This window comes from Canis lupus, chromosome 29, assembly GCF_048164855.1.
Source record: "Canis lupus baileyi chromosome 29, mCanLup2.hap1, whole genome shotgun sequence".
NCBI lineage: Eukaryota > Metazoa > Chordata > Mammalia > Carnivora > Canidae > Canis > Canis lupus.
This window is the reverse complement of record NC_132866.1, coordinates 9,610,267-9,635,633: the sequence shown is the minus strand read 5'-3', so window position 1 is coordinate 9,635,633 and position 25,367 is coordinate 9,610,267. Positions and strand designations below refer to the sequence as shown.

The window sequence follows — 25,367 nt, the reverse complement described above, 5'->3', positions numbered from 1 at the left end:
GTTTAAAAATGGCTCAGTGTTGCTGTTACAACACAACAAAAAAGACTATGGCCCCAGTCCATAGTCTCCATTAATACCACTTTTCTAACATAGTTATTCTAATGGGGCCATTTAAAAAATATAGTGTTATGGGCATAGTTAATAGGTTTAAGGGAAAGATCCTATTTTAATATTTAGGCAAAATGTTGAGAAAATAAAGAATTTAATACGTTTACAAAATATCTTACTGATTTTATAGACTGGAATATATTTCCTCATTCTAGAAAGAACTGGAGGTAAATATAACCACAGTTTTTTTTATCTATATACCTATTTAAAGACTACTTCTGAGAAATGTTGATTTAATAGTTAAAAATAGGAACTTCCGGGATCCCTGGGTGGCGCAGCGGTTTGGCGCCTGCCTTTGGCCCAGGGCGCGATCCTGAAGACCCGGGATCGAATCCCACGTCGGGCTCCCGGTGCATGGAGCCTGCTTCTCCCTCTGCCTATGTCTCTGCGCCTCTCTCTCTCTCTGTGACTATCATAAATAAATAAAAATTTAAAAAAAAAATTAAAAAAAAAAAATAGGAACTTCCCTGACATTTGTCTTTTCAAACGTAAACAGATAAGTTTTTCAATAACATTAATAACATTATTACTTTGACTCACTTGCTACAATTCATAAAAATTTTAATTGTCAATTATCTCATCTACTCTTGAATTTTTTCAAAAAATAAGGATTATGTTCCGTATTTAGCATCCAGGCACAACAGCATCAGTAGTACATTTAAAAAATCTTTCAAGCCTCTAAAAAGAGAAAAAGGATAGACCCAGATCAGTTCTCATGTTCCACAGCTAGGTACTGACTGATCTTGCTTAGAGTATTCTTACTTATCACTTCTAGCTCCATTGGTAGCCTATGTCATAACATCTCATTCCTTCCAGAGAAGCACTTGGGTTTACCAAAATTTTCTCAATAGTTTTCCAAGCACACAAAATCGTAGCTAAACTTCTTGTCAGTTATGAACAGCAAGTTCTTTCTTTTTCCAAGACTTGTTATTAACCATGCCATTTATGCTGGGGGGTAGGGTACAGTGGAGAAGGTGAGGGAGGAAGCAGGAGAGAAGAATGCACACTACTGGTTTTGTCAAAATATCCTGGTAAAACTACAATCAACTATTTATCTTTGCAATATAAAACATTCAACACATAATACAAGCTACTATATTCCTGAAATGCTTTTTCCATTTAATAAGGAATCATGTTAAATTCCCATATTTTAACAAAAAAGGAAACACTAAATAGCAATTTTTTTACAAGGCACAACTTTTTTTCCTAAACTGAAGAACATCAGTGAGTTATGCCTATTTGTCAAAGTGGAATTCAAGTCTTTCTTATAACTGTTCATATAGATTACTCAAAACGTCCTTGCAATAACAAAATACTTCTGCTGGTCCTGTTTCCTTGACCTTTCACCCTAGCACATGGTACTTACAAATTGTCAGGGGACAAGTCTAACAATTTTAGTTAGTCTATAATCTAGCAAGTCTTTATTTAAAACCTAAATCATACCTCAATGTAAGATACTAAGTTTTTTTTATCAGGAATTTGGAAGTTTTAGTTAAGAGTGTAAGTTAAATTACACTCCCTTTACATTCTCCCACAACTGCCAGTCCATTTTGGACTACTGGAAATGGACTGTTTTAAGGCAGTGCAAGTACTAAAATTTACGTTAAGAATGTGTTTTTCCTGAATTGCCAAGTCTTAGACATTAATGTGACTCCACAAAAGAAACAAAGTTCCATTATTTCATTTCATTGCAGAAAAATAAAACCTTCAAAAGCAGCCTACACAGCTACCATCCATTTAAAAAGTCATCCAGGGCATGGAAATTAAAGCTGTACTTAGTAGGAAGTCATGACGAAGGTCTGAGGACAGATCCTGTTTATCCTAATTTTAGTGGGGAATAAACAGAACAGATTCAGGCAATCCTTAACTTCCTTTCTAGAGCTACTCTCTAGTCCACCTGCCAGGAGGTGGCTGAAGGACTAACTGCTTGCACTGGCTTATTGGATTAGACCTGGAACCTCCGGACTGGCCATTAAGCATCAATAAATCTTAAACGATGACAAGGAAAATCATATTTACATCCTAATCTATTTAAACCTATGTCCTCTGGGCTACCACATGTCCTTTTTCACCAATGGAAAGGAAGAACAACGATCTAAGAGTTGGTCTGGAGTTTCACTAGCTTCATCTACTTCATCTTGAGGTTCCTTCAATTATTGCAGCCTTAGTTTTCTATCTGTAAAATAGAAGCCAGACCAGTTTTACCAACTGGTATCCTGTGGCACTCTTACAAAATTGCTCCATGGCCAAGTAAGTTCAAGAAATTCTGCATATTATTGCCACTGCATCTCCCCTCCTCATAGAGAACTGTAAAATATACTGATAAAATAAGGACTTTGAGAATTCCTGCCATTAAAAACAAAAAACCCTAAAAGATAAGTTCTGGGGATCAAAAGCACAGCATTGTGATCCTATGTAACAACACCATATTAAATAATGAAAGTTGCTAAAAAACAAGTAGATTCTAAGTGTTTTCAAGATTAAAAAAGAAACATTAACTATGTGAAACGATCAACGTATTAACCAAAATTATGGTCGTAATCACACTGCAATATAGGTGTATCAAACCAGTATGCTGTAGGCCTTATACAATATATGTCAATTATTTCTCAATAAAGTTAGAAAAAGAAAAACCTCTGACTTTATTTAATCTAATGATTTCCAAAGTTACGTGACCAGAAAGTTTTGGCTTTTGGTTTGTTTTTAATTTAACAGTTATTATTAACATTCTATAGAATATTCTACAATACTCATTCTGGGAAACACTACCAGTTTCCCCAATCTGTATTTAATAAAAATGCTCACTGAAAATACTCAAGATAGCTGTTTACACTATAAAAAAATCTAGTATGAACTATCAGTGAATTACTGGCCTCCTGCCCCTACCTTTTAAAAGTTTTGGTTCCTATTCAAAATCATCATCCTTCCCAGTATAAGACTTAATACTTTAGATTGGTGAATGGCTAATGCTCAAGACAACAGCGTAGAAGGAAGAAGAAGAAGAAGAACATAATAAAATGCCTCTTGAAAGATTCTAATATCTTCCCAGAATCACAAAAGCCCATAACACTAATACACAGAACTTCACAGATTTTGTTCTGTGTTGAGTCCAGTTGGCTAATACATGTCCTAATTAGTGAGCTACTTCAGTGCACAACTCTTTTACTACTTGCCACTCTCTATCCAGTTTCTAAAAGCAATAAAGATCTGGGCTATAACTAACTACCTCATTGCATGTATTCACTATGATAGTTACAAGTCTTATAAATAGTGACTTTGTTGTTGTTGTTTTAATAGTGACTTTATATCTATGAAACAAATAGCATGTATCTGAACTTACTAAAAATTCATTTATTTACTACTTTCTAAAATTAAATGATTAAGATTGCAGATGAATCTGTAGTGCAGATAAGAATGTAATTTTACAGCTTGAAGAGCTCAAAAAGAATGGAATTTAAAAGAATTTCATCGTTTTGCAAAATTACTAGCACCAAACAAAATCACCAGTTCATATCAAAGGGCAAAGAAAAGGAAGCTCTTAGCAAAGTCACCAAAAAAAAAAAAAAAAAAAAAAGACTCCTGTATTAGTGATATCGTGTGCTGAGTCGAGAATCATTTGCTTCTCTAATAGAATCATTTGCCACAGACCTAATAACCTAAAAACCAGCTTGTTTACAACATTTAAATTAAGGACTAGTACAAAATATTAAAATATCTCAGAAGTATGGAAATAATTTAAAAGTGTGTTTATGAGGAAAAAGTGCCTTGGGATTTTTTAAAAATTAACATTGGTGCCAAAATTTTATATAATAAGAAAAATCCTTAAATCTATTGCTTTCTGGGGCACCTGGGTGGCTCAGTGATTGAGTGTCTGTCTTTAGTTCAGGTTGTGATCCTGGGGTCCTGGGATGGGGTCCCAAATTGGGCTCCTTGCAGGGAGCCTGCTTCTCCCTCTGCCTATGTTTCTGCCTCTTTCTCTGTGTCTCTCATGAATCAATAAATAAAATCTTTAATAAATAAACAAACCTGTTGTTTTCTTAATTTGCAAATGGAGTGTTTGGGGATGTATCAAAACTGAAAAGTTTTAAAATTGCATTCTTCTAACTATAACATTTTCTTAAGTATTGGATTGGGCAAATATATTTAAAATATACATAGATGTGAAAGGACTTATATCCAGAGAATATAAAAAGCTCTTAAAAATCAATAAACAGAAAGATATGAGAGCCCAATTTTTTAAAGGTGACGCAGACACTTAAACAAGTACTTTACAAAAATGAGGATATTCAAATGGCTCACACATTCATGAAAAGGTGTTTGACAAAAGGCAAATTAAAACCCCAATATAATACTGCTAAATATACCCACCAGAAAGGCTAATTAAAATGTCATACATGACCAAGTGTTGGTGAGGATGGGAGGTAATGAGAATTCTCATAAGGTACAACCACTATGAAAAACAGGCAGTATGCACAAAAGCTAAGCTATCATTACCCTACGATGGAGGAATTTAATTCTTAAGTATATACCCAAAAGAAATGAGTGCTGTGTCTACCAAAAGACAGGTACAAGAATGTTCTTAGCAACATTATTCATAATAGCCCTAAACTGGAAGCCATCTGCATGCCCATCAGTAGGAAAATAGACTAACTGTCCACTATCCATACATTGGAAGACTTTACACAAGAATGAAAGAAAACCACTATTGTAAGCAGTGTATGCGAAACTCACAACTGAGTAAAAAGAGGATACAGAAGAGTACACACTGCATGATTACATCTGTATGAAAGCTCAAGAACATGCATATCTACTCTTATGGTCAGAAGAGTAGCTATCTCCAGATGAGAGTGTACTGACTAGAAAAAGAGGATTTTAGCATGCTGAAAATGTTCTCAATCCGAATAGTGATTAAGGGACACATACATATGTAAAATTTCAATAAGCTACAAACCTAACATTTGTGAGCTTTGCTGTATATAAATTTAAAAATTAATTTCAAAAAAGAAGATAAGAAAAAACTATTGAGCTCCCCCTATGGATTTTTCCTATAAATTATTTAAGCCACAGAATTTTCAGTTAGAAGGAATCGTGGTGATTATCTAGTCCAGCTCCTCTAGCTTACCTCTGGATAACCTGAGGCCCACACATTATATTTGATAGTCAACAGCAAAACTAGGGTTAGAACCTAGAAGCCTGGGATACCTGGGTGGCTCAGTGGTTGAGTATATGCCTTTGGCTCAGGTCATGATCCTGGGATCCCAGGATCAAGCCAGCACACCCCCCTCCACCACCACCCCTGCATCAGGCTTCCCATGGGGGGCCTCTGCTCTCTGTGTCTCTCTCATGAATAAATAAAATCTTAAAAAAAAAAATTTTAAGAACCTAGAAGCCTTTCAAGTACATGGTTCCTTCTATTAAACCAAGCACTCAACACCACCATTAATCAGAACTCACACGAAGGCAGTTAACACCCAGATACCAAATCTCAGTGTTATAATAAAATAATGCTACAATATGGTGATAAATAGATATTCAGGTAACAAGGAAACAAAGCAATTAACAAGTCCACAACAAAATGCATGTTAATAATAATGACAAATTCAACCAACAAATGGCAAAAAAGCAGGATTTCAACACTATGTTCACAAGCAACGTAAATGAAGAAGACCTCTCACATCTCGTTTCCCAGGCCCGCCAGTATCCCTGCCCTTATGTGAGCATGTCATGCCTCTCCTGTGGATCTAAAATGTATCTCCCGATGACACACACAGGCATCTACCAAGGAGCCCCTCTTTTCACAGCCTCCTCCCAATGTCCTTCCATAACTGTCACCACCACTCTATCCCTCCCCTTTTCTTGAACTGTTAGCACGTATCACTCTGACACTATACTACATACTTTTTATCTTCCTCACTAGCGTATAATCTGAGGGTAGTAGTTTTCTGTCTTGCTCACTATGCTGCATCCCTAGAGTCTAAAATAATGTCTGGCACACAAGAGGAAGTCAGTATTTGCTGCTTAAATGCCCACTTGCACTCATTCATAACTTGAATGAATCAAGTTATGAATGAATAAATGAATATTCATATTATTTCCTTTTTTCCCGTGTTTCTTCGTGGTTCCTGGCTACTTTGCAAAACTGTGTCACATCTGGTCAAGGTGAGGTGTCATAACCAGAGAGAAGCAGTCACCAGTAACCAAGAACTGCTATTGATGAAGAAATCAGCATGTGCCCTCCTCATTTGATCTTCTCAGAATGCCAGTGTCCTCCAGAAGCACATTTAATCCCCCGCAGAGACTTCAAGTATTTTTGAGGAGCAACTACTCAAGAGACTAAGGACAAAACCAGGTATCGTTACATTACACTAAGTTAGGTAAAAGAATTCAAACTGACCTTGAAAAACTGGGTGTCTTTCAAACATCTGAGTAACATGAATTAAGGATAAGCAGAAAATACAAAGCCTAGAAATAAAAATTAGCAGGAAACCACAACCAAGACATAATTTATTTTAAAAGTCCTCTGGTCAAAATACTAAGAAATATATTATCAGTAATTTAATTATTACTAAAAACTAATACTTGATTTTATTAACACTTTAATAATGGTTATAGGTACTGCCTGCATACTCATCAAATCAACGGATTCAAGTATCTCTCTACATCATACCAGGTACGTATATTTCCAATCATTTTTTAAAGATTATTTACTTGAGAAAGGGAGGGAGAGAGAGGAGGAGGGACAGATGGAAAGTAAGAGGGAGAGAAGCACACACCCAGCTGAGTGAGGAGACTGATATGGGGCCTGATCCCATGATCCCAAGATCATGACTAACCTGAAATCAAGAGTTGGACACTCAACTGACTGAGCAAGAGGTGCCCTTATTTCCAATAACTTCAATATTAATATTTTAACATTTTTAACATTAATGTAAACCTATGTAAGGATGTTTTTAAAAGTATTTTAAAATCCATTTTACTTGTTAACTCACATGAGCGAAGGGCTGTGTCTTATTTGTCTATGTATCCCTAGGACCTACCACAGTGACTGGAACATGCTAATAATTTAATGTTTATAAAAATCACCCTCTTCCAGAGCCCAGAAGAAAGCAACGTGGAGCCATTCTAAGTAGAAAATTTTGAACTATTTCTAGAATGACTGTCACAGAAAAACATACACACACACCAATATTTACGGATCCACACAATGTATCCCCGTTTCCCCTTAAAGGCAGAATTATGCTCTGGATAAATCATCAGGTATATAATACACATTTTTTACTTTTACAACTAACTACTGACTAGAATAAAATCAACTACTTTTTAACCATGCAAGCAGTTACCTACAATTATCTGGCATATCAAACAAATTACCATAGCAAAAGCACAAACTTTCCTCGTTTAGACTAGTTATCAATAGGCAGTATTGTTCACTTGTCAAGTCACTACCAGGAGGTTGTAAAACTCGAGGTCCCGCAGATTTAATGGAAAAAGCAGAGCTAACATACAAGAGCTAAAGACAAATGGTGCTCGCGACAAGATTATTCCTATCACCTGAGCTTTGCACTCACTAAAATGTGCTTAACTCATTGTAGGTAAATTTCACAACACTCTCTTTCAGGAAATTCAAAACAGCTTTTCCTTATTATAGAAGGACAAGAGCTTTTGACATCATTTGAATTCTCCTTTTGCTTCATGACACGAGTTTCAAGAACACTATTTTCTTTCTGAGTAGTTTTCCATTTGGCAACAAGTGAGCTCTCCCTCCAGCTGTTTCTCAAGAACAGGCAACTCGGCAGCTCATTCACACACTGGGCATCTACTCCATTCCAGACACACTGCTGGGCACTGTGTATTTCTTGATTCTGGCACCGTATTTTTATAAGTTGATGCAATGGCACAAAGTATGCTGTGGATTATGATACACTAATGAGCTAAGTTTTCAAAAGGAGAGATGTACTCTAAGAATAAGCAAGAAAGCTTTATCACAAGAGAAAAAAAAAAAAAAAAAACCAGAAACATCCATAGTTCCTTTGTCTCTGCTTGAAGAATCACTCCCTCTGCTCCTCCCACCACTCATGTGCATGCACTATCTCAAATGAATATTAAAAAAAAAAAAAATCAACATCCATTTCATACCAAACACTCCCCTTGACAGCCTAACATTCCATGTCACTGTCCTACCCCTAAGCTTTCAGAAAACTATGTAAGCCTGTTAACTATGATGGTTACTGGTATACTTACATAACTAGCAGTCAATTATCAAGCTACTACAGACTTTCAGGTACTGAAACTAAAGACAAAACCACAGAAGAGAGCAATAAAGGTTAAAATGAGAATACAAAACAGAATGCTTATGTCCCCAACTTACAGAAAAATCCCTTAAGCTTCTTTTCCCATTTTCCTCTTGATCATTACTAACAATAAACTTGGTGATCTAATTTCCAAGCCAATAATTAATATTTCTGCTCCTCCCTTACACCTGCTCTTTTTCCTTAATACTTATCCCCTGGTAACTTGCTATATAATTTACTAATTTATTACACTTATTGTTTAAATGACTTTCTCTGACCACCCATTCCCACCTCTGAATTTGAGCTATGCAAGAGCAAGGGATCGTTACATGACTTTTTCACTCATTTGGTAAGTCTACCAAGTGCCTCTAGAAGACTGCCTGGCACATAGCAAGTGCTCAATAAATATTTTAACAGAACATTAAGAAACCACAAATTAGAAAAAGAATGCTGAAACTAGACAAACTAATACAGTTAACTGACAGCAAAAAATAAGAAAGGAAAGATGAAAATAGAGAAACACCTTAGAGAAGAAAGCAGTCATGTGAGGCATATGCCACAGTACAACACAGCGAGAACAGAATGCTCCTGAGGGACTAGGAGGACCATTATCAGACGAGCCCAGCGCAGGGAACACCACAGGTGTGGGAAAGGCAGTCATTTTAAAAGATTAGGGGACATAAAAACCTTAGCAATGAAAATGTTCCAATTATTGGAAAATCTGCCTATGATGAACGTCTCATTCACTGATGTCAGTTATTCCATCTTAACTACTTGGGCCCACTTTCACTTTTTCATAGGTGAGCACTGCGGTCCAGCACAAAAAAAAACATGGAAACCAGTCGGTGTCCTGCCACTAACTACCAAGTTCTCGTGGACAACCAACCTTAATAGGAGAATTTACTCTACACAAGCACTGAGGTCCTTTCATCTCTAATGTTGTGTAATGCTACGATTTTATGATCTGAGACAAGTTTTAGATATTACTGACAAAAGAAACTTTAAGGAAGAATGTCCTTTTTTTCAAAAAAGATGTATTTGAGAGAGAGAGAGAGAAACAGTGCACTTGTGGTGGGGGTGGGGGGAGAGGGGCAGAGGGAGGAGGAGAGAATCTCAAGCAGACTCCACACTGGGCACGGAGCCCAACACAGGGCTCGAACCCAGCACCCTGAGGCCAGGACCTGAGCTGAAACCAAGAGTCAGATGCTCAATCTACTGAGCCACCCTGGTGACACTCAAGGGAAAATGTTCTTAGTGATAGCTGTAACTCCACCTCTTTGCATCTCCCCCACAAACTGACATTATCCTGGGGATATAATCATGTCTCTGTTCTAAAATATTTACGTAACTGATTCAAAAGCTTTAGTAATTTAATTACTAATGACAAATGTCTGGAAACACACGTAAGACACACTATAATACAAACCTCCCTTGATTTAAGAGCTATTCATAAAAAGTGGCTTGATTAAATTGTACAAATAACCATCTAACCTTTCTAATTTATTCAAGGAAGTTATCCCTGGCCTTTAAAATAAATAATAAATATTTCAAAATGCTGAGAACTTGCTATCATTCAAATTCTATTAATAGTTATTTATAAAGTAGTAGATGCCTACACATGATTGTCTGATTTTGCTACATAATTGAAGAAAAGTGTCAGTCTGATATAATGAATACTTTTCTAAATATAAGTCATAATTTTCATGTACATAGAGTAACATTATTATGAGAAAAATGGTTAATGTCTTTTTTAGGTTAAGTTCCAGAAAGTACTTAAATATTTAAGAAGCAAAGACTCATTTATAATGATCATACTCAATCCTTCAATGCAAAGTACTTCCAACAAATGGAAAAGGAAAGCATTTATCAGTCTTCACGGACTGTGAACACACCACTTAGCACCCAGCTCAGCAGAGCTGAGCTAGGACGGAGGTGCATGCCTGTTCTGGATCTGGAGCACCACCTGGTGGCCGGAGTGAGAAAAGAGGCCATTATCCCACCACCTTTCATTGCTCCATGGGGTCAGCATGGACCCAGAGCAACCTCCTTCCCTTTTCTTTACCACATGGTCGAGTAACATATGCCTCAATATAAGATAACTTTCCTCAAAATGAGTATCCTTCCGAAGAGGAGATCTCCTTAATATTTGAGACAGTCATAGGAAGTCCTCTGACCTAATTTAGAAAACTGCTTTTTGGGAAAGCACAGTAGTTCTAACTACCTCAGTCATAACTTTTAAATTAATAATACAAGACCACCTGATGGAATCAACAAAGTATTTATAGGTAAAAGGGCGTAATTTCAGAGTCCTGTTTCTGGAAAACCAAACAAACAAAAAGTGGCAAGGGGAAATGGGGCTGTGCTTACAACGCTGAAGCTCAGCAGTGAGCACACAGGGGTTCACCATACTGTCTTTATGCTATGAATGCTTGAAATTTCCAATTTTAAAGTGTTTTAAAAATTACAAATATGTCATTCAGATTTACTTATCGATCTTAGGGATATGTCTGTCAAGTAATATGTGAACTTTCCCCCCCAAAAAAGCCTCTAAAACCTAAAATTCCAAAACAGTTTATTAATCATTTTTTGAAAGTCTTAAGATTTCCTTAAAAAAAAAAAAAGGTAACACTCTGAATGTCATGATTATCTACAACCAAATAAAGAAAAACTCTCCCAATGTTATTCAAGTAGTACTTACAGCCTAGCGTAACATTTCCCCTTATTTCCATCCACGGATTCAGTGTGAGAAAAAAGTTATGGGTCATTCAAGATGCTGTTTGTTAGATAATTTTTAAACCTTAGAATTTACACTGTTGAGAATTTTCCTATTTAGGACAGTCACAGTGATGTCATTTCTGTCATCCACTCAATTGCTCACTCCCTTTCATTTTCCTGTTGCCTGAGCATCAGTCTGCCACTTGTTTCCCAAAACTGTACAAAGTAAAAATGCAAAACACCATTCTCTCTAAACATTTCAGCCAATGATCATAGAGGTTATCCGAAATAAGACACTTCCTCTAACATCTTTTCAATAATTTAAAAAATCAATCAGGAATAGGTTTCTCACCCATTGTCAAAAAAACCAAGTTTGGTACCACACTCTGTAGGGTACACTGTGGAGTTAAGGCACTCCTAACTGTAAACTGGAGTGCAAGAGGGTACAACATCTGGGAAGGGAATTTGGTGAAATCTAACAACATATGAACTTTTGCTCTTTGATGCACTATGTGAAACAACCATAAAAGTATACCTCCACACGTATATAATGACAAAATAATACTAACTGTAACCGCACAAAATTAGACCTAGGGGCACTTGGTGGCTCAGTCAATTGAGCATCTGACTCGTGATTTCATCGATCCTGGGAGTGAACCCCGTGCTGGGCTCCACACTCAGTGAGGAGTCTGCTTGAGATTCTCTCCCTCTGTCCCACCCCCACTCACATGCTTGCCCTCTCTCTCTAAAATAAATAAATCTTTAAAGGAAAAAAAAAAAAAAGAATCCAAACATCCATTACAAGAAACCACTTCAATAAACTATAGCACAAACTATTACCTCAGACTGATGAATCTCCAACCTCTACCTCCAAAACTAAGAATACAGTATATGTTAATTAATTGCATTTAAATTTAAAAAATAATAAACACAGAGTAGGTAAGCCCATAGAGAGAAACTGGATTAGTTTTTGCCTAGGGTTATAATTAAGGGGAGGAGAGAGGAGGATAAAAATGTTCTAAAATCATATACATTTCTGTAAATGAAGTAAAAAACACTGAATTATAGACTTTAAATGGGTGAAACTTATAGCATATAAATTTTATTGAGATAAAGCTGTTAACAAAAAAAAAAACAAAAAACAAACTACAGCATGTCCTTTCACAAAACAGCATGTGGGTGAAGTAACAAAGAACTAGGATTCTCTATGAGATGCTACGACTGTGACCTTGGATATGTTTTCATGGAAAAAAGAACAGTGCCAAAAAGTGTACACAGGATGTTTCTCTTGGTGAAGAGGAGGAAAAAGAAGATTATTCACATGTATTTGCTTATTTTTGCAAAAACACACAAGACACCAGAAGGATAAACCAGAAACTCATCAAAATGCTTATTACTGAGGGACAGGGAACAGGCTGGAGAAGACACGGAAAGAGGACTTCTCTGTGTTTTATCTCTTTGGGTGGCTCTGGAACCAGATAAATATATCACCTATTAAAAAACTGAAATTAAGAAGTAAACCCCCAGGGCAGCCCCAGTGGCTCAGGTGTTTAGTGCCGCCTGCAGCCCAGGGCATGATCCTGGAGACCCTGGATCGAGTCCCGCGTCGGCTCTCTGCATGGAGCCTGCTTCTCCCTCTGCCCTCTGCCTGTGTCTCTGCCTCTCTCTCTCTCTCTGTGTCTCTATGAATAAATAAAATCTTAAAAAAAAAAGTAAACCCCCAAATTCAAAGCAAACTGAAATAAATGAACATAATCAATCTGGTATCATAGCCACAGAAGAGAATAAAATTATTCCATGTGACTTCTGAATATAGTACTCTGATGGAACTAGCTGAAGGGGATTATGTTCCAGGGACAAAAAAAAAAAAAAAAAAAAAAAAGATCAAAAAAGGATCATAACCAGCATTTATCAGCTATCAGTACAGTTATTGATACTGTAATGTTGAATCTACTTTATGTATATATAATACAAACCAAGTTCATAAATATGCTAATGTAATCAAGAAACACAAAAAAAGAAACAAACAAAATTAGGAAAGTCACGATAATATCACATGTTACATTTGAATTGGAAATAGCAACATAAACTCATACTACTGAATTCTTCTTGGTCTCTAAATTTAATCTCCATTAAAAGAAACCGAGGCTTCTTAGAAAAATGGCTGACAGGTTCCAAGACTGGGTTGGGAAATGTATAAAACAAGACTGGCATATCTTTCTGTTCTAGAAAACAGGAAGGCTCTCAATATTAAAAGGAGCCTATCAAAGGACAGAGAGGATATCTTGATGAAATGTGAACTGATCAAACTTTGGAGTTTGAGCAACAAAAAAAATGATGACTGTGACTATAAAGTACTGAATAAAAAAATATCCAGAAGTTTTGTAGTAGGAAAAAAAAAGGGGGGGGAGGGAGGGAAACTCATTTGTCACCAGCTCCTTTCTCTAAAATTGTAATTAAGATGAAAGAATTCAGCACTTTGCCTTCTTAGGAAAAACTACAGGTTATCCTCAGTTGATTAAAAGAAAATCTCCTCCAGCCTTTTTAAACAAGAAGAATGGCTATTAATACATGTATTAAAAGAGAAAAAGAAAAGCTAAACAAATCCCTATTCAACAACCAACAGTGAAATGATGGATCCAAAGATCATCAACAGACACTAACACCATTACCTGAAAGGTTGTTGAAGAAAGGGCATGCATCTGTGCTGAAATACCTCTCTACAGATTACTTGCTAATCACAAGGGGTATCTTGTCCTTACAATGAAGAGATCTGGAGGTCACTAGCTTAACATGGTGTTCAGAATTAGCATCATCAGCACCAAGACAACACACCCTTCCATATCTTCAGACATAATATGACATACACAAAATTACCAAATGAAGTACACATGGCAAGATTCTTTAACCTGAATCCAATCAAGGTTTAGACTTAATTTTTCAGTCTACACGAAATTGGGACCACAAAGAAGGTAAATTAGACCAGGAAGAAAGATTCAGACAAATACAGAATGTGGGACATTTTATAAGACAAATGGCCTGGGCTTTCAAAAACCAATGCCATGTAATGCCGTAGTAATGAACATAACTAACACCCTGATTTAGGCACAAAAATATGATTCTCCACTAAAAGGATTTGGAACTCCCTGGAAAAAAAAGGCAGATACCAAATCTGGAAGGAAAAGCTACAACACGAATCTAGAACATCTTGTCACGCCAGATAAGGAAATTCTTGATTAATGGGGTCATAGCATAAGGTCATGGGAGTTAACATGAGGGGAACCTAGTGGCCAAATTTGGGACAATTTAAGCATTAAAAAAATTATGCAGTGGATTATAAAAATATTGCAAAGGTTTTTTAAATCCATAAGTCCACAGTGATATCAAAAGGAATAAAGATGGTGGGTGGGAGTGAATAGAAAGATAATGTTCTTCTTTACAGTAAATATGCAATTTCCGGTCATAAACGAGGTAAAAAAAAATGCAATACAATTTGATAAATCATCATTCTGCAGCCTCTCCCATCTTCCCATAACTAATTTAGGCAAAGAACATCAAAGGACATTAATACAATTGGCTGATACACTGTTGGGAAAGAGATTATTCAAAATTTCTCAAAAACATCATCCTACATATTACTTTAGGGTATTGCATGCTTTACAATGGAAAGATCTAATTACAAAGGTGAAAAGGTCACTCAACAATAAAGAGATCTGAGGTGCCTGGGTGGCTCAGTCAGTTGAACAACCAACTCTTGATTTTGGCTCAGGTCATGATCTCAGGGCACCATCCTGTGCATGGAGCCTGCTTGGGATGCGCTCGCTTGAGCACACTAGCGCGCTCTCTCTCTCTCTCTCCCCCCCTCCTCCTCCTCACAGGTGCAAGTGCTCTCTGAAAAACAAAACACATCTAGGTCGGATATACTAATTTTTTAAAAATGGGAAAATATAAATAAATACAGGACTAGATATTAGAAGACATTTGTAAATCATTGGTAATTTTCTTATGCATGACAATGATACTGTGTTTTGAATACATACATCTTATTTTCCAGAGAGGCAGGCTAAAGAACTTAGTAAAATGTCATGGTGTACAATAGAAGTTAAAACAATTTACACATTCAAAAAAGATGAGGCAAACATGGAAAAATAACTATTCTTGAATTTAGATGATGAGTATACAGGTAGTCAGTATACTATTCTTTCAATTTTCTTTTTTTTTTTTTTTTTTAAAGATTTAACTTACTTATTTGAGAGAGAGAGTACACACACATGAGGAGGGGTGTGGGGCAGAGGGAGAGGAAGAAGCAGGCTCCTTGCTGAGCAAGGAGCACGATGTAGGGCTCAATTACAGGATCCTGAGATCGTGTGAGCCGAAGGCAGATGCTTAACTGACTAAGCCACCCAGGCACCCCTCAATTTTCCTTTATCCTTGAAAGTCCACAATAGGGGTGCCTGGGTGGCCCAGGGGTTGAGTGTCTGCCTTCAGCTCAGGGCATGAGCCTGGGGTCCTGGGATGAGTCCCACACCAGGCTCCCTGCAGGGAGTCTTGCCTAGGTCTCTGCCTCTCTCTGTCTCTCATGAATAAATAAAATCTTTTTTAAAAATCCATAATAAAATTTAAAAAACAATTTAGTCAATGCCTCAGAAATGTGAAGAGACCACTGAAGCTATGAGTACAGTCTGTTTTTCAAAGCGTTCAGAAAAGCTGAGAATTTTAATTATTTTAAGGAACCAATGGCACTTAATAAAGATTAGATAACAGTATTTTCTATAATATAATATCAATAAAATTCCAGCTAAGATTCCATGTTTCTAGGACATGAAATTAGTGTTTTGAAAAACAAAGATTTGCCTATATGGTTTTATATTGTATTATATAAAAAATAGGTTACAAATTACACTCGTTTGATTTTATTTATATTACTTTCTGAAGATCTGCTATCTATCTGAATGACTGAAAACAGGAATGGAAGCAAACATGCTGGAGTAATTCATCGAGTCCTTTATAATCTATCTACAATTATGCGCTACTTCTCTAAGGATGTTACTAAAAAGAACCGACTTGCTATCTTATATATCAAAGCAGTCTATATATATATTTATCTTCTCATCAAATTTTTGAAAAAATAATCTACTTTCTTGGGTGCTGAAATGACTATTTTATGGCTATCAACAGAGTTAAAATGGATTTTATGCACTGATATGGTCGCTTGAAATCTCCAAGTTACAATGTGGACTTTTATTTACTTTAAATGCTTTACAACCCTAAAAGCAAAAAATGTTATTTTCTTGAACACAAGTGAGTTAGTTTCACCCATTATAGAAACAAAGCTACCCCATAGTAAGCCACTGCACAGAGCCCCTAGCAAAAGTCAGAAGAACACTTAAACTCTTGGGAGAACTGTTTTGGCTTCTCCTCCTGCCCCTGAGCACAGGGACACTGGCCATTCAATCATGCAGAAAATCACAGCCATGTACCAGGGGAAATGACTTCTGCACTCGAGGATGCATGAAATGGGTTCCTTTGAAATAAAACATCACACTTCAAGACTGGAAAGCAAAGTATTATGTTCAGATCAGTTTGTCAAGACAGCCAAGGCTATAGGTAGAGTGTGCTTACTTTCTATCTGTAGGCAAGGGTTTTGCCAAGTGAAGTAAGAATTTCTAGGATGAAAACACAACAGATAAAGGGCCTTGTCTGCAGCAGTGATCCTCTCCTTACACGGAACCATCTCTAAGGCAGCTCAAAGGCCTGAAAGTCCTTATTAACTAGCCCAAAATTTAACTATCTTACCTGGAGAAGACCAGAAGATGCTGCTCCTGACCACTGCCCTGTTTATAAAGCAGGAGTGTCCCTCAAAGGGAAATGACTATTATTACTCCTAACTCCAGAGCAGTAGCATGAGGGGCAAAGGGGCAGGCAACAAGAATAGAGTGCACCTCACCAATTCCCAGGGAAAGTAACTATATTTGCAACAGTGCATGGGAAGTTCAAGCCTAAGGTTATTCTTAAAAATTGAGATTTTGGTGATAAGTCAGTAAGAAGAGACCAGTAGTTTCATGAGGGAAATAAGCTAAGCCACAGGCCCAGCTGATACACCAGAGAAAAACATGAAGAGACAGCTAGGAAGAGCCCTCTTGGAGTCCAAACTGTAAAGAACAGCCTCAAAACTGTCCCTGCAAAGGGGCCCAAATTTAATTAAACCAGACTACAGAGCAATTTATGCCCAGGTCACTGCTGAAAAGCACGGAGCAATCAGCCAGCAATTAGCGTAGCCTAAGAGCTAGGTCTGATACCAACAGAAATAAACACGTTAATACAGGATCAAGATAAAATAGAAAACTGGGAAGATCACGGTCATCCCAGGGTAAATGCAATGCTCAAGGCTGAGCCCTAGGGAGTGACACCAGAGACCTCTCAGACTTCATATAAATGCATACTCTCCTTTCTTCCCTATTGATTTTATAATCAATTGTATAAAAGAGCATAATTGTGTTGTTGAAACTATGACAATATATTTGACATCATCGTTAAGAAGGTGGATGGGAACAAAGCTGTAACACTTTGTAACAGTGTAAGGAATTACACTAGATAGTAACTCAAATCCACTCCTAGCTACATTCCAAAGAGAAAGGAGTATGTCCACCTAACACTTGTACATGAATGTACACAGAATTTTTCAAAAAAAAACAAAAAAATGAAAACCACCCAATGTCCACTCATGAATGGAGAAACATAATGTGGTACAATGTCATATTATTCATCCATAAAAAGAAATACTGGTATATGCTGAAACACAGATGAACCTTGAAAACATTATGCTGCGTAAAACAAGCCAGTCAACAAGAGACCACATACCATATAATTCCATTTGTATGAAATATTCATATTAGGTAAACCCAAAGATGGAAAATGAAATAGTCACGCTTAGAGCTAGGGCATTCAAGAAAAAAAATGAGTGACTATTGATGGGTAATGGGGCATGGGGCTTCTTTTGGGATGATGAAATGCTCTGGTGTTAGTGATGATGGCTACACAACTGAACGTACAAAAAAACCACTGAATCATATACTTTCAATGGGTGAATTACATCTCAATAAAGCTGTTATTAAAAAAAAAGCATAGTGCAGAGTCTTGATCTGCAAGATAATACTTTATTTCTTAGAAACTATATTCAGAGAGATGATGAACAAATCAGCTTATAAGAAAAATACCATTTTAGGGACGCCTGGGTAGCTCAGTAGTTGAGTGTCTGCCTTTGGCTCAGGGCATGATCCCGGAGTCCCAGGATCGAGTCCCATATCGGGCTCCCTGCATGGAGCCTGCTTCTCCTCTCTCTGCCAATGTCTCTGCCTCTCTCTCTGTCTCTCATGAATAAATAAATAAATAAAATCTTTTAAAAATATACCATTTTATAGGTCTCTGACAACTCTGTAAGAATGCAGTTAGATGTCAGGTAAATAAAATGCTATGGATGATCTCAATGTCAAAGGATTTATCAAATCCAATACAGTATTTACAAAGCCATACTCACTTGAAATCAAAATACTGTTCTGTCAAAATCATTTTCACCGGCATAAATTTGCTGTAAGCATGTGATTCTATAAAGGAGATCACTAAGGCAAAGCTATTTGGCTATAATAAAGAAATCCATTACATAGTTCTATTTAAACACAAGGTCAAATCACATACCCAAAGTTCAGTACTACTGATGGTAGTGAATGTAAATGAAAAATGTACAGTTAACTGCATACAAAAGGAAATACAAATCTGAATGGCTCAAATTAAAATTTACTGTAGAAAAATTTAAATTAAATGCCATGTTCATCTTTCTAAAAAATATATATATATACCGCTTTTATAGTATGGATTATACCCTATAATATGCATCATTTATATTACATATTAGAGCTTCCCATAATATATAACAAAATTGAGAAAATGTAGCACACAGACGAATACAAAGCCTTGATTTTAAGATTATTTATTTGAAAGAGAGAGCAAGAGAGCACCAGTGGGGGGTGGAGGGGGGGGGAGGCAGAGGGAGAAGCAGACTCCCCAATGAGCAGGGAGCCCGATGTGGGACTCAATCCCAGGGCCCCAAGATCATGACCTGAGCCAAAGGCAGACACCCAACCGAGCCACTCAGGTGTCCCTACAAAACCGTTTTTAAAAAGCCTCAATCAGGGTGCCTAGGTGGTTCAGTTGGTTAAGCATCTGACTCAAGCTCAGCCTATCTCTTGATCTCAGAGTTGAGTTCAAGCCCCATGCTGAGAGGGGGGAAAAAAAAAGCCTCAATCATGCTTTGAGTCTAACTACAGAGCACCACCCTGGTGCCTCTCCTAGTTTCTGATTAGTATCTTCCCATGGTTAGTTGCCCCACAGGCTTCTCAAACACAACCTGGCCAACATAGAACTCATTTTCTGTCCCAAAATGCACAAATTCTTCGTCCTCTTGTGTTTCTTATCTCAGAGAAGGTCATCATGATCTACCCAATCATGTAAGCCAGAACCAAAAAAAAAAAAAAAAATTCAATCTGGACCCATCCCTCCCCTCCATTTCCAACTTCCAAAGTCAAACACCAAATCTTCAACAACTCTCTCTGAAGTGTCTGCTGTACCCTCACCATCCTCTTCCTACTAGTGTGGACTTCAAGTCCATCATACCTCGCTGGCTCTGCCTCAAGTCTCACCACTCTTTAGTAAAACCTCCCGCACACACCTGCCCTTGGCCAACATTCTAGTGGGAACCACTCCTCTACTCTTTTTAAAACATGTGGTTCAAATAAGTACCTTCCTCCACTGAAGCTCTTGGGTAGAACACGTGATCCAACATGACCAGAGTTCTCCATCCCCCAGTCATCACAGTGGCTGGTTCAGGGATAAGAATAGATCTCAAGTTGGGCCAATCAGTACCTTCCTTGGGACTTCTTACTGAAGTAAGAAGTGCACGTTATTTTTTGCTGAGATCACTTGTTGTGAGAACAACGTACCTTAAACTGACATCATTATCTCTGCCACCATGTGCCTGGTTCAGATTCGACCCTTACAAAGAAAGCAAGGTGGGAGACCACAAGCAAGAAACACTAATGGTATTTTCCTGAGATCTAGTGAAGCCAAAACTTCTTCATTACATATGCAAATAAATCCCTTCTTAAAATCAATTCAACTTCGGTTTTTTGTTGCCTATCAAATTCTAACACAACTAAATGGAATTCTCTAGTTACACTATCTAAAATCCTTCAATAATTCTTTATTACCACTAAGGTTAAAAGTCCAAGACTTTAAAGTCTACAAATTCTGGCCCCTTGATTATTTGATGGCACTACAAAACACCAAAAGTGAAGTAGAAAGATAAATGATAAACTGAAAAAAAATCTGCAACTTTTATCCCAAGGGCATAAGTCCTTATTATATAAACAGTGTCTAAGAAATGAATGAAAAAAAATCAATACTCCTAGAAAAACAAGCAAAACTATGACATGGTTCACAGAAGATAAAACTCAAATGGATTTTAAACATAAGAAAACATGCTCAATTTCATTTATAATAAAAGAAATGAAAATTAAAACCACACAAATTTCATTTGCATGTATATGGCAAAAATTCACAATTATAAAAATCTGAGTGACCAAGGCATTGGAGGAATAGGCATTCTCACAGATTGCTGGCTACAATCCCTGTGAAGAGGAACCCCCTGTGGAGAGGAACTGACCCAGCAACCTGAAGCTTCTAACAAATACACAATGACAAAAATACAAACAATTCTATGCACAAGAGTACACCTACAATGCTTTATGAAAGGGTAAAAGACCAGAAATCACCAAATGGCCACCATTAAAGGTCAGACTAAAGAAACCATGCTAATACTTGGCAGCTAGAAAATGAAGATTTCCATATATTATTCTTGTGTAACCTCCAAGTATGCTATGTTCATATAATAAAGGGGAATCATGTGCATGTATATGTACTGTAAAAACATACATAGATACATATACACACACCACACAGAAAGATCACACACAAGCACATATATTGTATAAACATTTGTTTCTATTTTCAAAAAGTGTCAATAGAAGAAAGCAAAATTAATTCTAAGATAAACGACCCAGTTTCTTTCAAAAATGCTATTAAAAACAAGAGGGAAATTTATTTTAAATTAAAAGATGTTTAGAAGAATATCAATAAAAAAAATAAAAAATAAAATGTGATGCATAGATCCTACATGAATCTTGATCCAAACAAACCAACTATAAAAAAAAAAAAAAAAAAGACATTTTTGAGACAGCTAAAGAAAATCGAACATATACTGGGCATAAGATGATGTAATTACTGTTAAGTTTGCTGAGTGTGATTACGGTACTGTAGTTATATTTTTTAAACTTTTAAGCTTTGAATCTAGACATTTCTCCTTTTTTTAAAAAAAAAATACTATGCAATGAAACGCTGGGACACCTGCACCCCGATGTTTATAGCAGCAATGTCCACAACAGCCAAACTGTGGAAGGAGCCTCGGTGTCCATCGAAAGATGAATGGATAAAGATGTGGTTTATGTATACAATGGAATATTACTCAGCCATTAGAAACAACAAATACCCACCATTTGCTTCAAAGTGGATGGAACTGGAGGGTATTATGTTGAGTGAAGTAAGTCAATCGGAGGAGGACAGTGTATGTTCTCATTCATTTGGGGAATATAAATAATAGTGAAAGGGAATATAGGGGAAGGGAGAAGAAATGTGTGGGAAATATCAGAAAGGGAGACAGAACATAAAGACTCCTAACTCTGGGAAATGAACTGGGGGTGGTAGAAGGGGAGGAAGGCGGGGGGGTGGGGGTGAGTGGGTGACGGGTACTGAGGGGGACACTTGACAGGATGAGCACTGGGTGTTATTCTGTATGTTGGTAAATTGAACACCAATAAAAATTATTTTATTAAAAAAAATACTGTTTATTATGTATTTGGATTACAAAAGTGCCCAAGTATCATTTTAAATAATCCTTTATCCCTCGTATTTTCTGTGAACTGGTTATTCTATCTAGAAGCTTATATAGGGGATCCCTGGGTGGCTCAGTGGTTTAATGCCTGCCTTCAGCTCAGGGTGTGATCCTGGAGTCCCAGGATCGAGTCCCATGTTGGGCTCCCTGCATGGAGCCTGCTTCTCCCTCTGCCTGTGTCTGTGTCTCTCATGAATAAATAAATAAATCTTAAAAAAAAAAAAAATAGAAGCTTATATAGTTCAGGCTCTATTTCTTCACCAAGAATATTCCATAGGTAGCATTTTATATTTCTTACATACACAGTCCTATTGCCAAAAATGCCCTTCTCCCTTTTGGCCTGATAAACCTTTACTTATTCTTCAAGACTTGGCTCAGAAGTCACCTCCTTCAGAAAAAAACCTCTTTAACCTCCTGTCCTATACTAAGCTGGCTTCACCTACTTACTCTACTCCAATAGTCAACCCAAATGGCACTGGAAATGCCTATCCGTCTGTTGCCCCAATCAGGCTGTGAACACCATTAGCAATGGACTAGTCTGCAGGACTGGACGCCTGAAGCTTAAGCAGGCAAAGTTCCAGGAAACGAATCTTTACCCAGTAAACATACCAGATCGTGGCCTTGTGTTGTGGCCCAACCATTCATACCTGATAAGCAAGAAGCACAAAGCCAGAATTTCCAGGGTAATAGGAAAGAATAATGTTCAAAAGGAGTAAGACCCCCTGAGAATATCAAAGATTGCTTCTTACAGCTGGCAGACTCCTTACTGTCATCATCCACAACTGCATGTTTCAACAGGGAACTTAAGGAAGCACTTCCCAAACCAGAATGAGTATGCAAATTGCCCAGAGACCTAATTCCCAATGCAGATTTGGATTCAGCACCGTTGAAGTGGGATCCCATTCCAGGTGGATGCTGTTGGTCTGCAGACCACACTCATCTAGTAAGATTCTGACCTGAAAGTCAGCCCCCCTCAGGGAACATACAGCATTAACTCCTGTCTTACTAATCATCTCTTTTAAGCTAAAACAGTCTGTGTCATTAAAACAAACCCAAAATTTAATTCTTCTGCATCTGTTGGCATCTTTCTTTTAATATCCCCCTGTGAGAAATATGCAATCTCTCATTCATTTAGATCTCTCCAGCTGGAAAATAGAGGCCCTCAGTAAATGCTTGTGAAGTGACAGTCTATATAATCTCAACATATTTGATTCTTTTCCACTGGTTTCTTAAGATATGTTCACTGGTCCATCTTTCCCATTTGATTATTAACTCTTCCCTCTGTACATGACACATGGTCTGCTCTGGCACAAAACCAGCACTCGGTAATATCTGCTGACTCAGCCTGATGACTGGACACAAACACGCTACACCAGGTTCTTAGAACCGTGAATAAGAATCTATCCTTTTTCTCTGAGGGACTTAAATGCTCACATGTAGGACTAGTTTTCACAAAAGTTTAGTCATGTATATTGAAAAGGATCATCAGCTCTATGTAACAAGAAAATAGTGAAAGAAAGTTCTATATTATGCTTCTTCACAGACAACCTCATCAAGATAGGAAAAAACGTTTCACAAAAGGTACCTCAGTCTTCCCACATTCATCGGGTGGATCCTGGTGTATGGCCATTTGATACTTGACATATAAAGAAAATGACTGGCTGAAGGACGACTTGAACTCTGGGTCCTCAAAGGAGACAGGGACTAACCTCACCTTCAGAGCAAGGAAAATACAAGCAAATGCTATTGAAACATCTCTCCCCGGTGATGTGCTTCTGAAGGTGAGGCTAGAGTAAGATCTCCGCAAATCCACTTCCAAAGCTCAGCACTGGAGTTTTTCAAGAAATGAATAAACCCTGGAACGTGCTGACTGGCACGGAGCCTAAAGTGCTAACTTTATACTACTACATATGAAAATGTTTAACTCGTAAGGGCCAGGACAATTTGTTTTTCTTTTGTTTTTTGCTCTTTCCCCCTCTGTGGTTCTCTGCACAGAATCAACATTGTTGCTCATGGTAGTGGGGCACTACTTCTGTCCCCTCTACTAGTATGAAGTGTTTTAAGATTTTTTCCCCTTCCACATTTTTCTTGGGTAATCTGGTTTATAAAATTACAAGCATATGAGAACTTCTATTAAAATATTCTATTATCTTTAAAAAAAATTCTACTAGCTTACTTTTCTAGTCCCACTCAGTTGTGTATAGGTAGTACATCAACAAAGTATAATTTGGCTTTTTTTTTTTCTTAATAATTTGGCCCTTATGAACTCTGTCTACACATGACTTTTAAATGGAGATAAAGCATATTAACCATGTTGTGCAAAGCATGCCTGTCATAAAAATATAAAGGCTCTTTTGTTTTTTCCTCACATTTTATCTTAGAGCTCTACTTATTAATTTTTAGAGAAATACATCTAGACATAATAACTTTAAATAAAGAAAATTCATTTTACGTGTTACTTCCACTTTGAAATTACATGTGACTAGCATTAATGTGTGTTAGGGAAAATCTGCACTTTCAGAATGCCTCTTACTCCATACTCCTATCATTTTGCAGATATGCTGCCAATTGAATATAAATACAAGGTACCACAAATAAATCAAGTTATAATACAATGGTATTAAATGGAGGGGAAAGTTCCATTTGCACAGAAAAATTACACTTGGCCTGCTGACCTGGCTCACAGTTGGTTTATCAGGTGGGTCCTTGTGAATAACCATCTGGTAACGTTTATAGACCTGGTAAGACTCCTGAAATGTGGCTTTGAACTGAGAACTTGGTGGAGATGATCTCACCACCCTCACCTTCAGAAGGAGTTAAAAAACAATGTTCATTAATTAATTTATTCCACAGAATATGCAATAGTTACTCCCACCCAAAAAGAAATCAAAAGTTTCCATATTAAAGCACAGACATATAATATTTTAACATTAAAAATCAACAAGATAGTAATATTTTTTTAAGTTATTTCTCCAACTTACAGACATATTAAAAAGGCAGAAAATCCTGTCTGAACTCTTAAGACAAAGACCTATGACTGAACTATGGAAGATGGACTCTATTGTAAAACAGCAGAATACTTCTGGCATTCAATACACAAACACAAATAAATACTCTTAATTCTAGGTACATTCAACTCACCTTCAGTAAATCAGTCAGAAAAAGTAAAAATGTGAATGTATTTTTAGACACTTTTCATGAATCACTGCTAACTCTAAACTTACAAATTTTTTTTATAAGTGTGAGAGACA

At 37.0% G+C, this 25,367-nt stretch overlaps 1 protein-coding gene across 11 annotated transcripts in view; it reads right to left on the bottom strand.

Annotated features, from left to right (window-relative positions):
• The window catches only part of ATE1 (arginyltransferase 1), a 163,092-nt gene that overhangs the window by 119,780 nt on the left and 17,945 nt on the right, over window positions 1-25,367 (bottom strand). For 8 of the 11 annotated variants that reach the window (XR_012020472.1, XM_072805060.1, XM_072805062.1 and 5 more), the window contains one exon: window positions 23,702-23,830. Coding sequence is in view for 10 of the 11 variants with exons in the window: in XM_072805060.1 (XP_072661161.1) it covers window positions 23,702-23,830 (129 nt within the window). In the remaining variant the exon portion in view is untranslated. Of the gene's footprint in view, window positions 1-23,701; window positions 23,831-24,791; window positions 24,921-25,367 lie in introns of all 11 variants that reach the window. The other 3 variants (XM_072805061.1, XM_072805056.1, XM_072805054.1) reach the window with 1 other exon arrangement.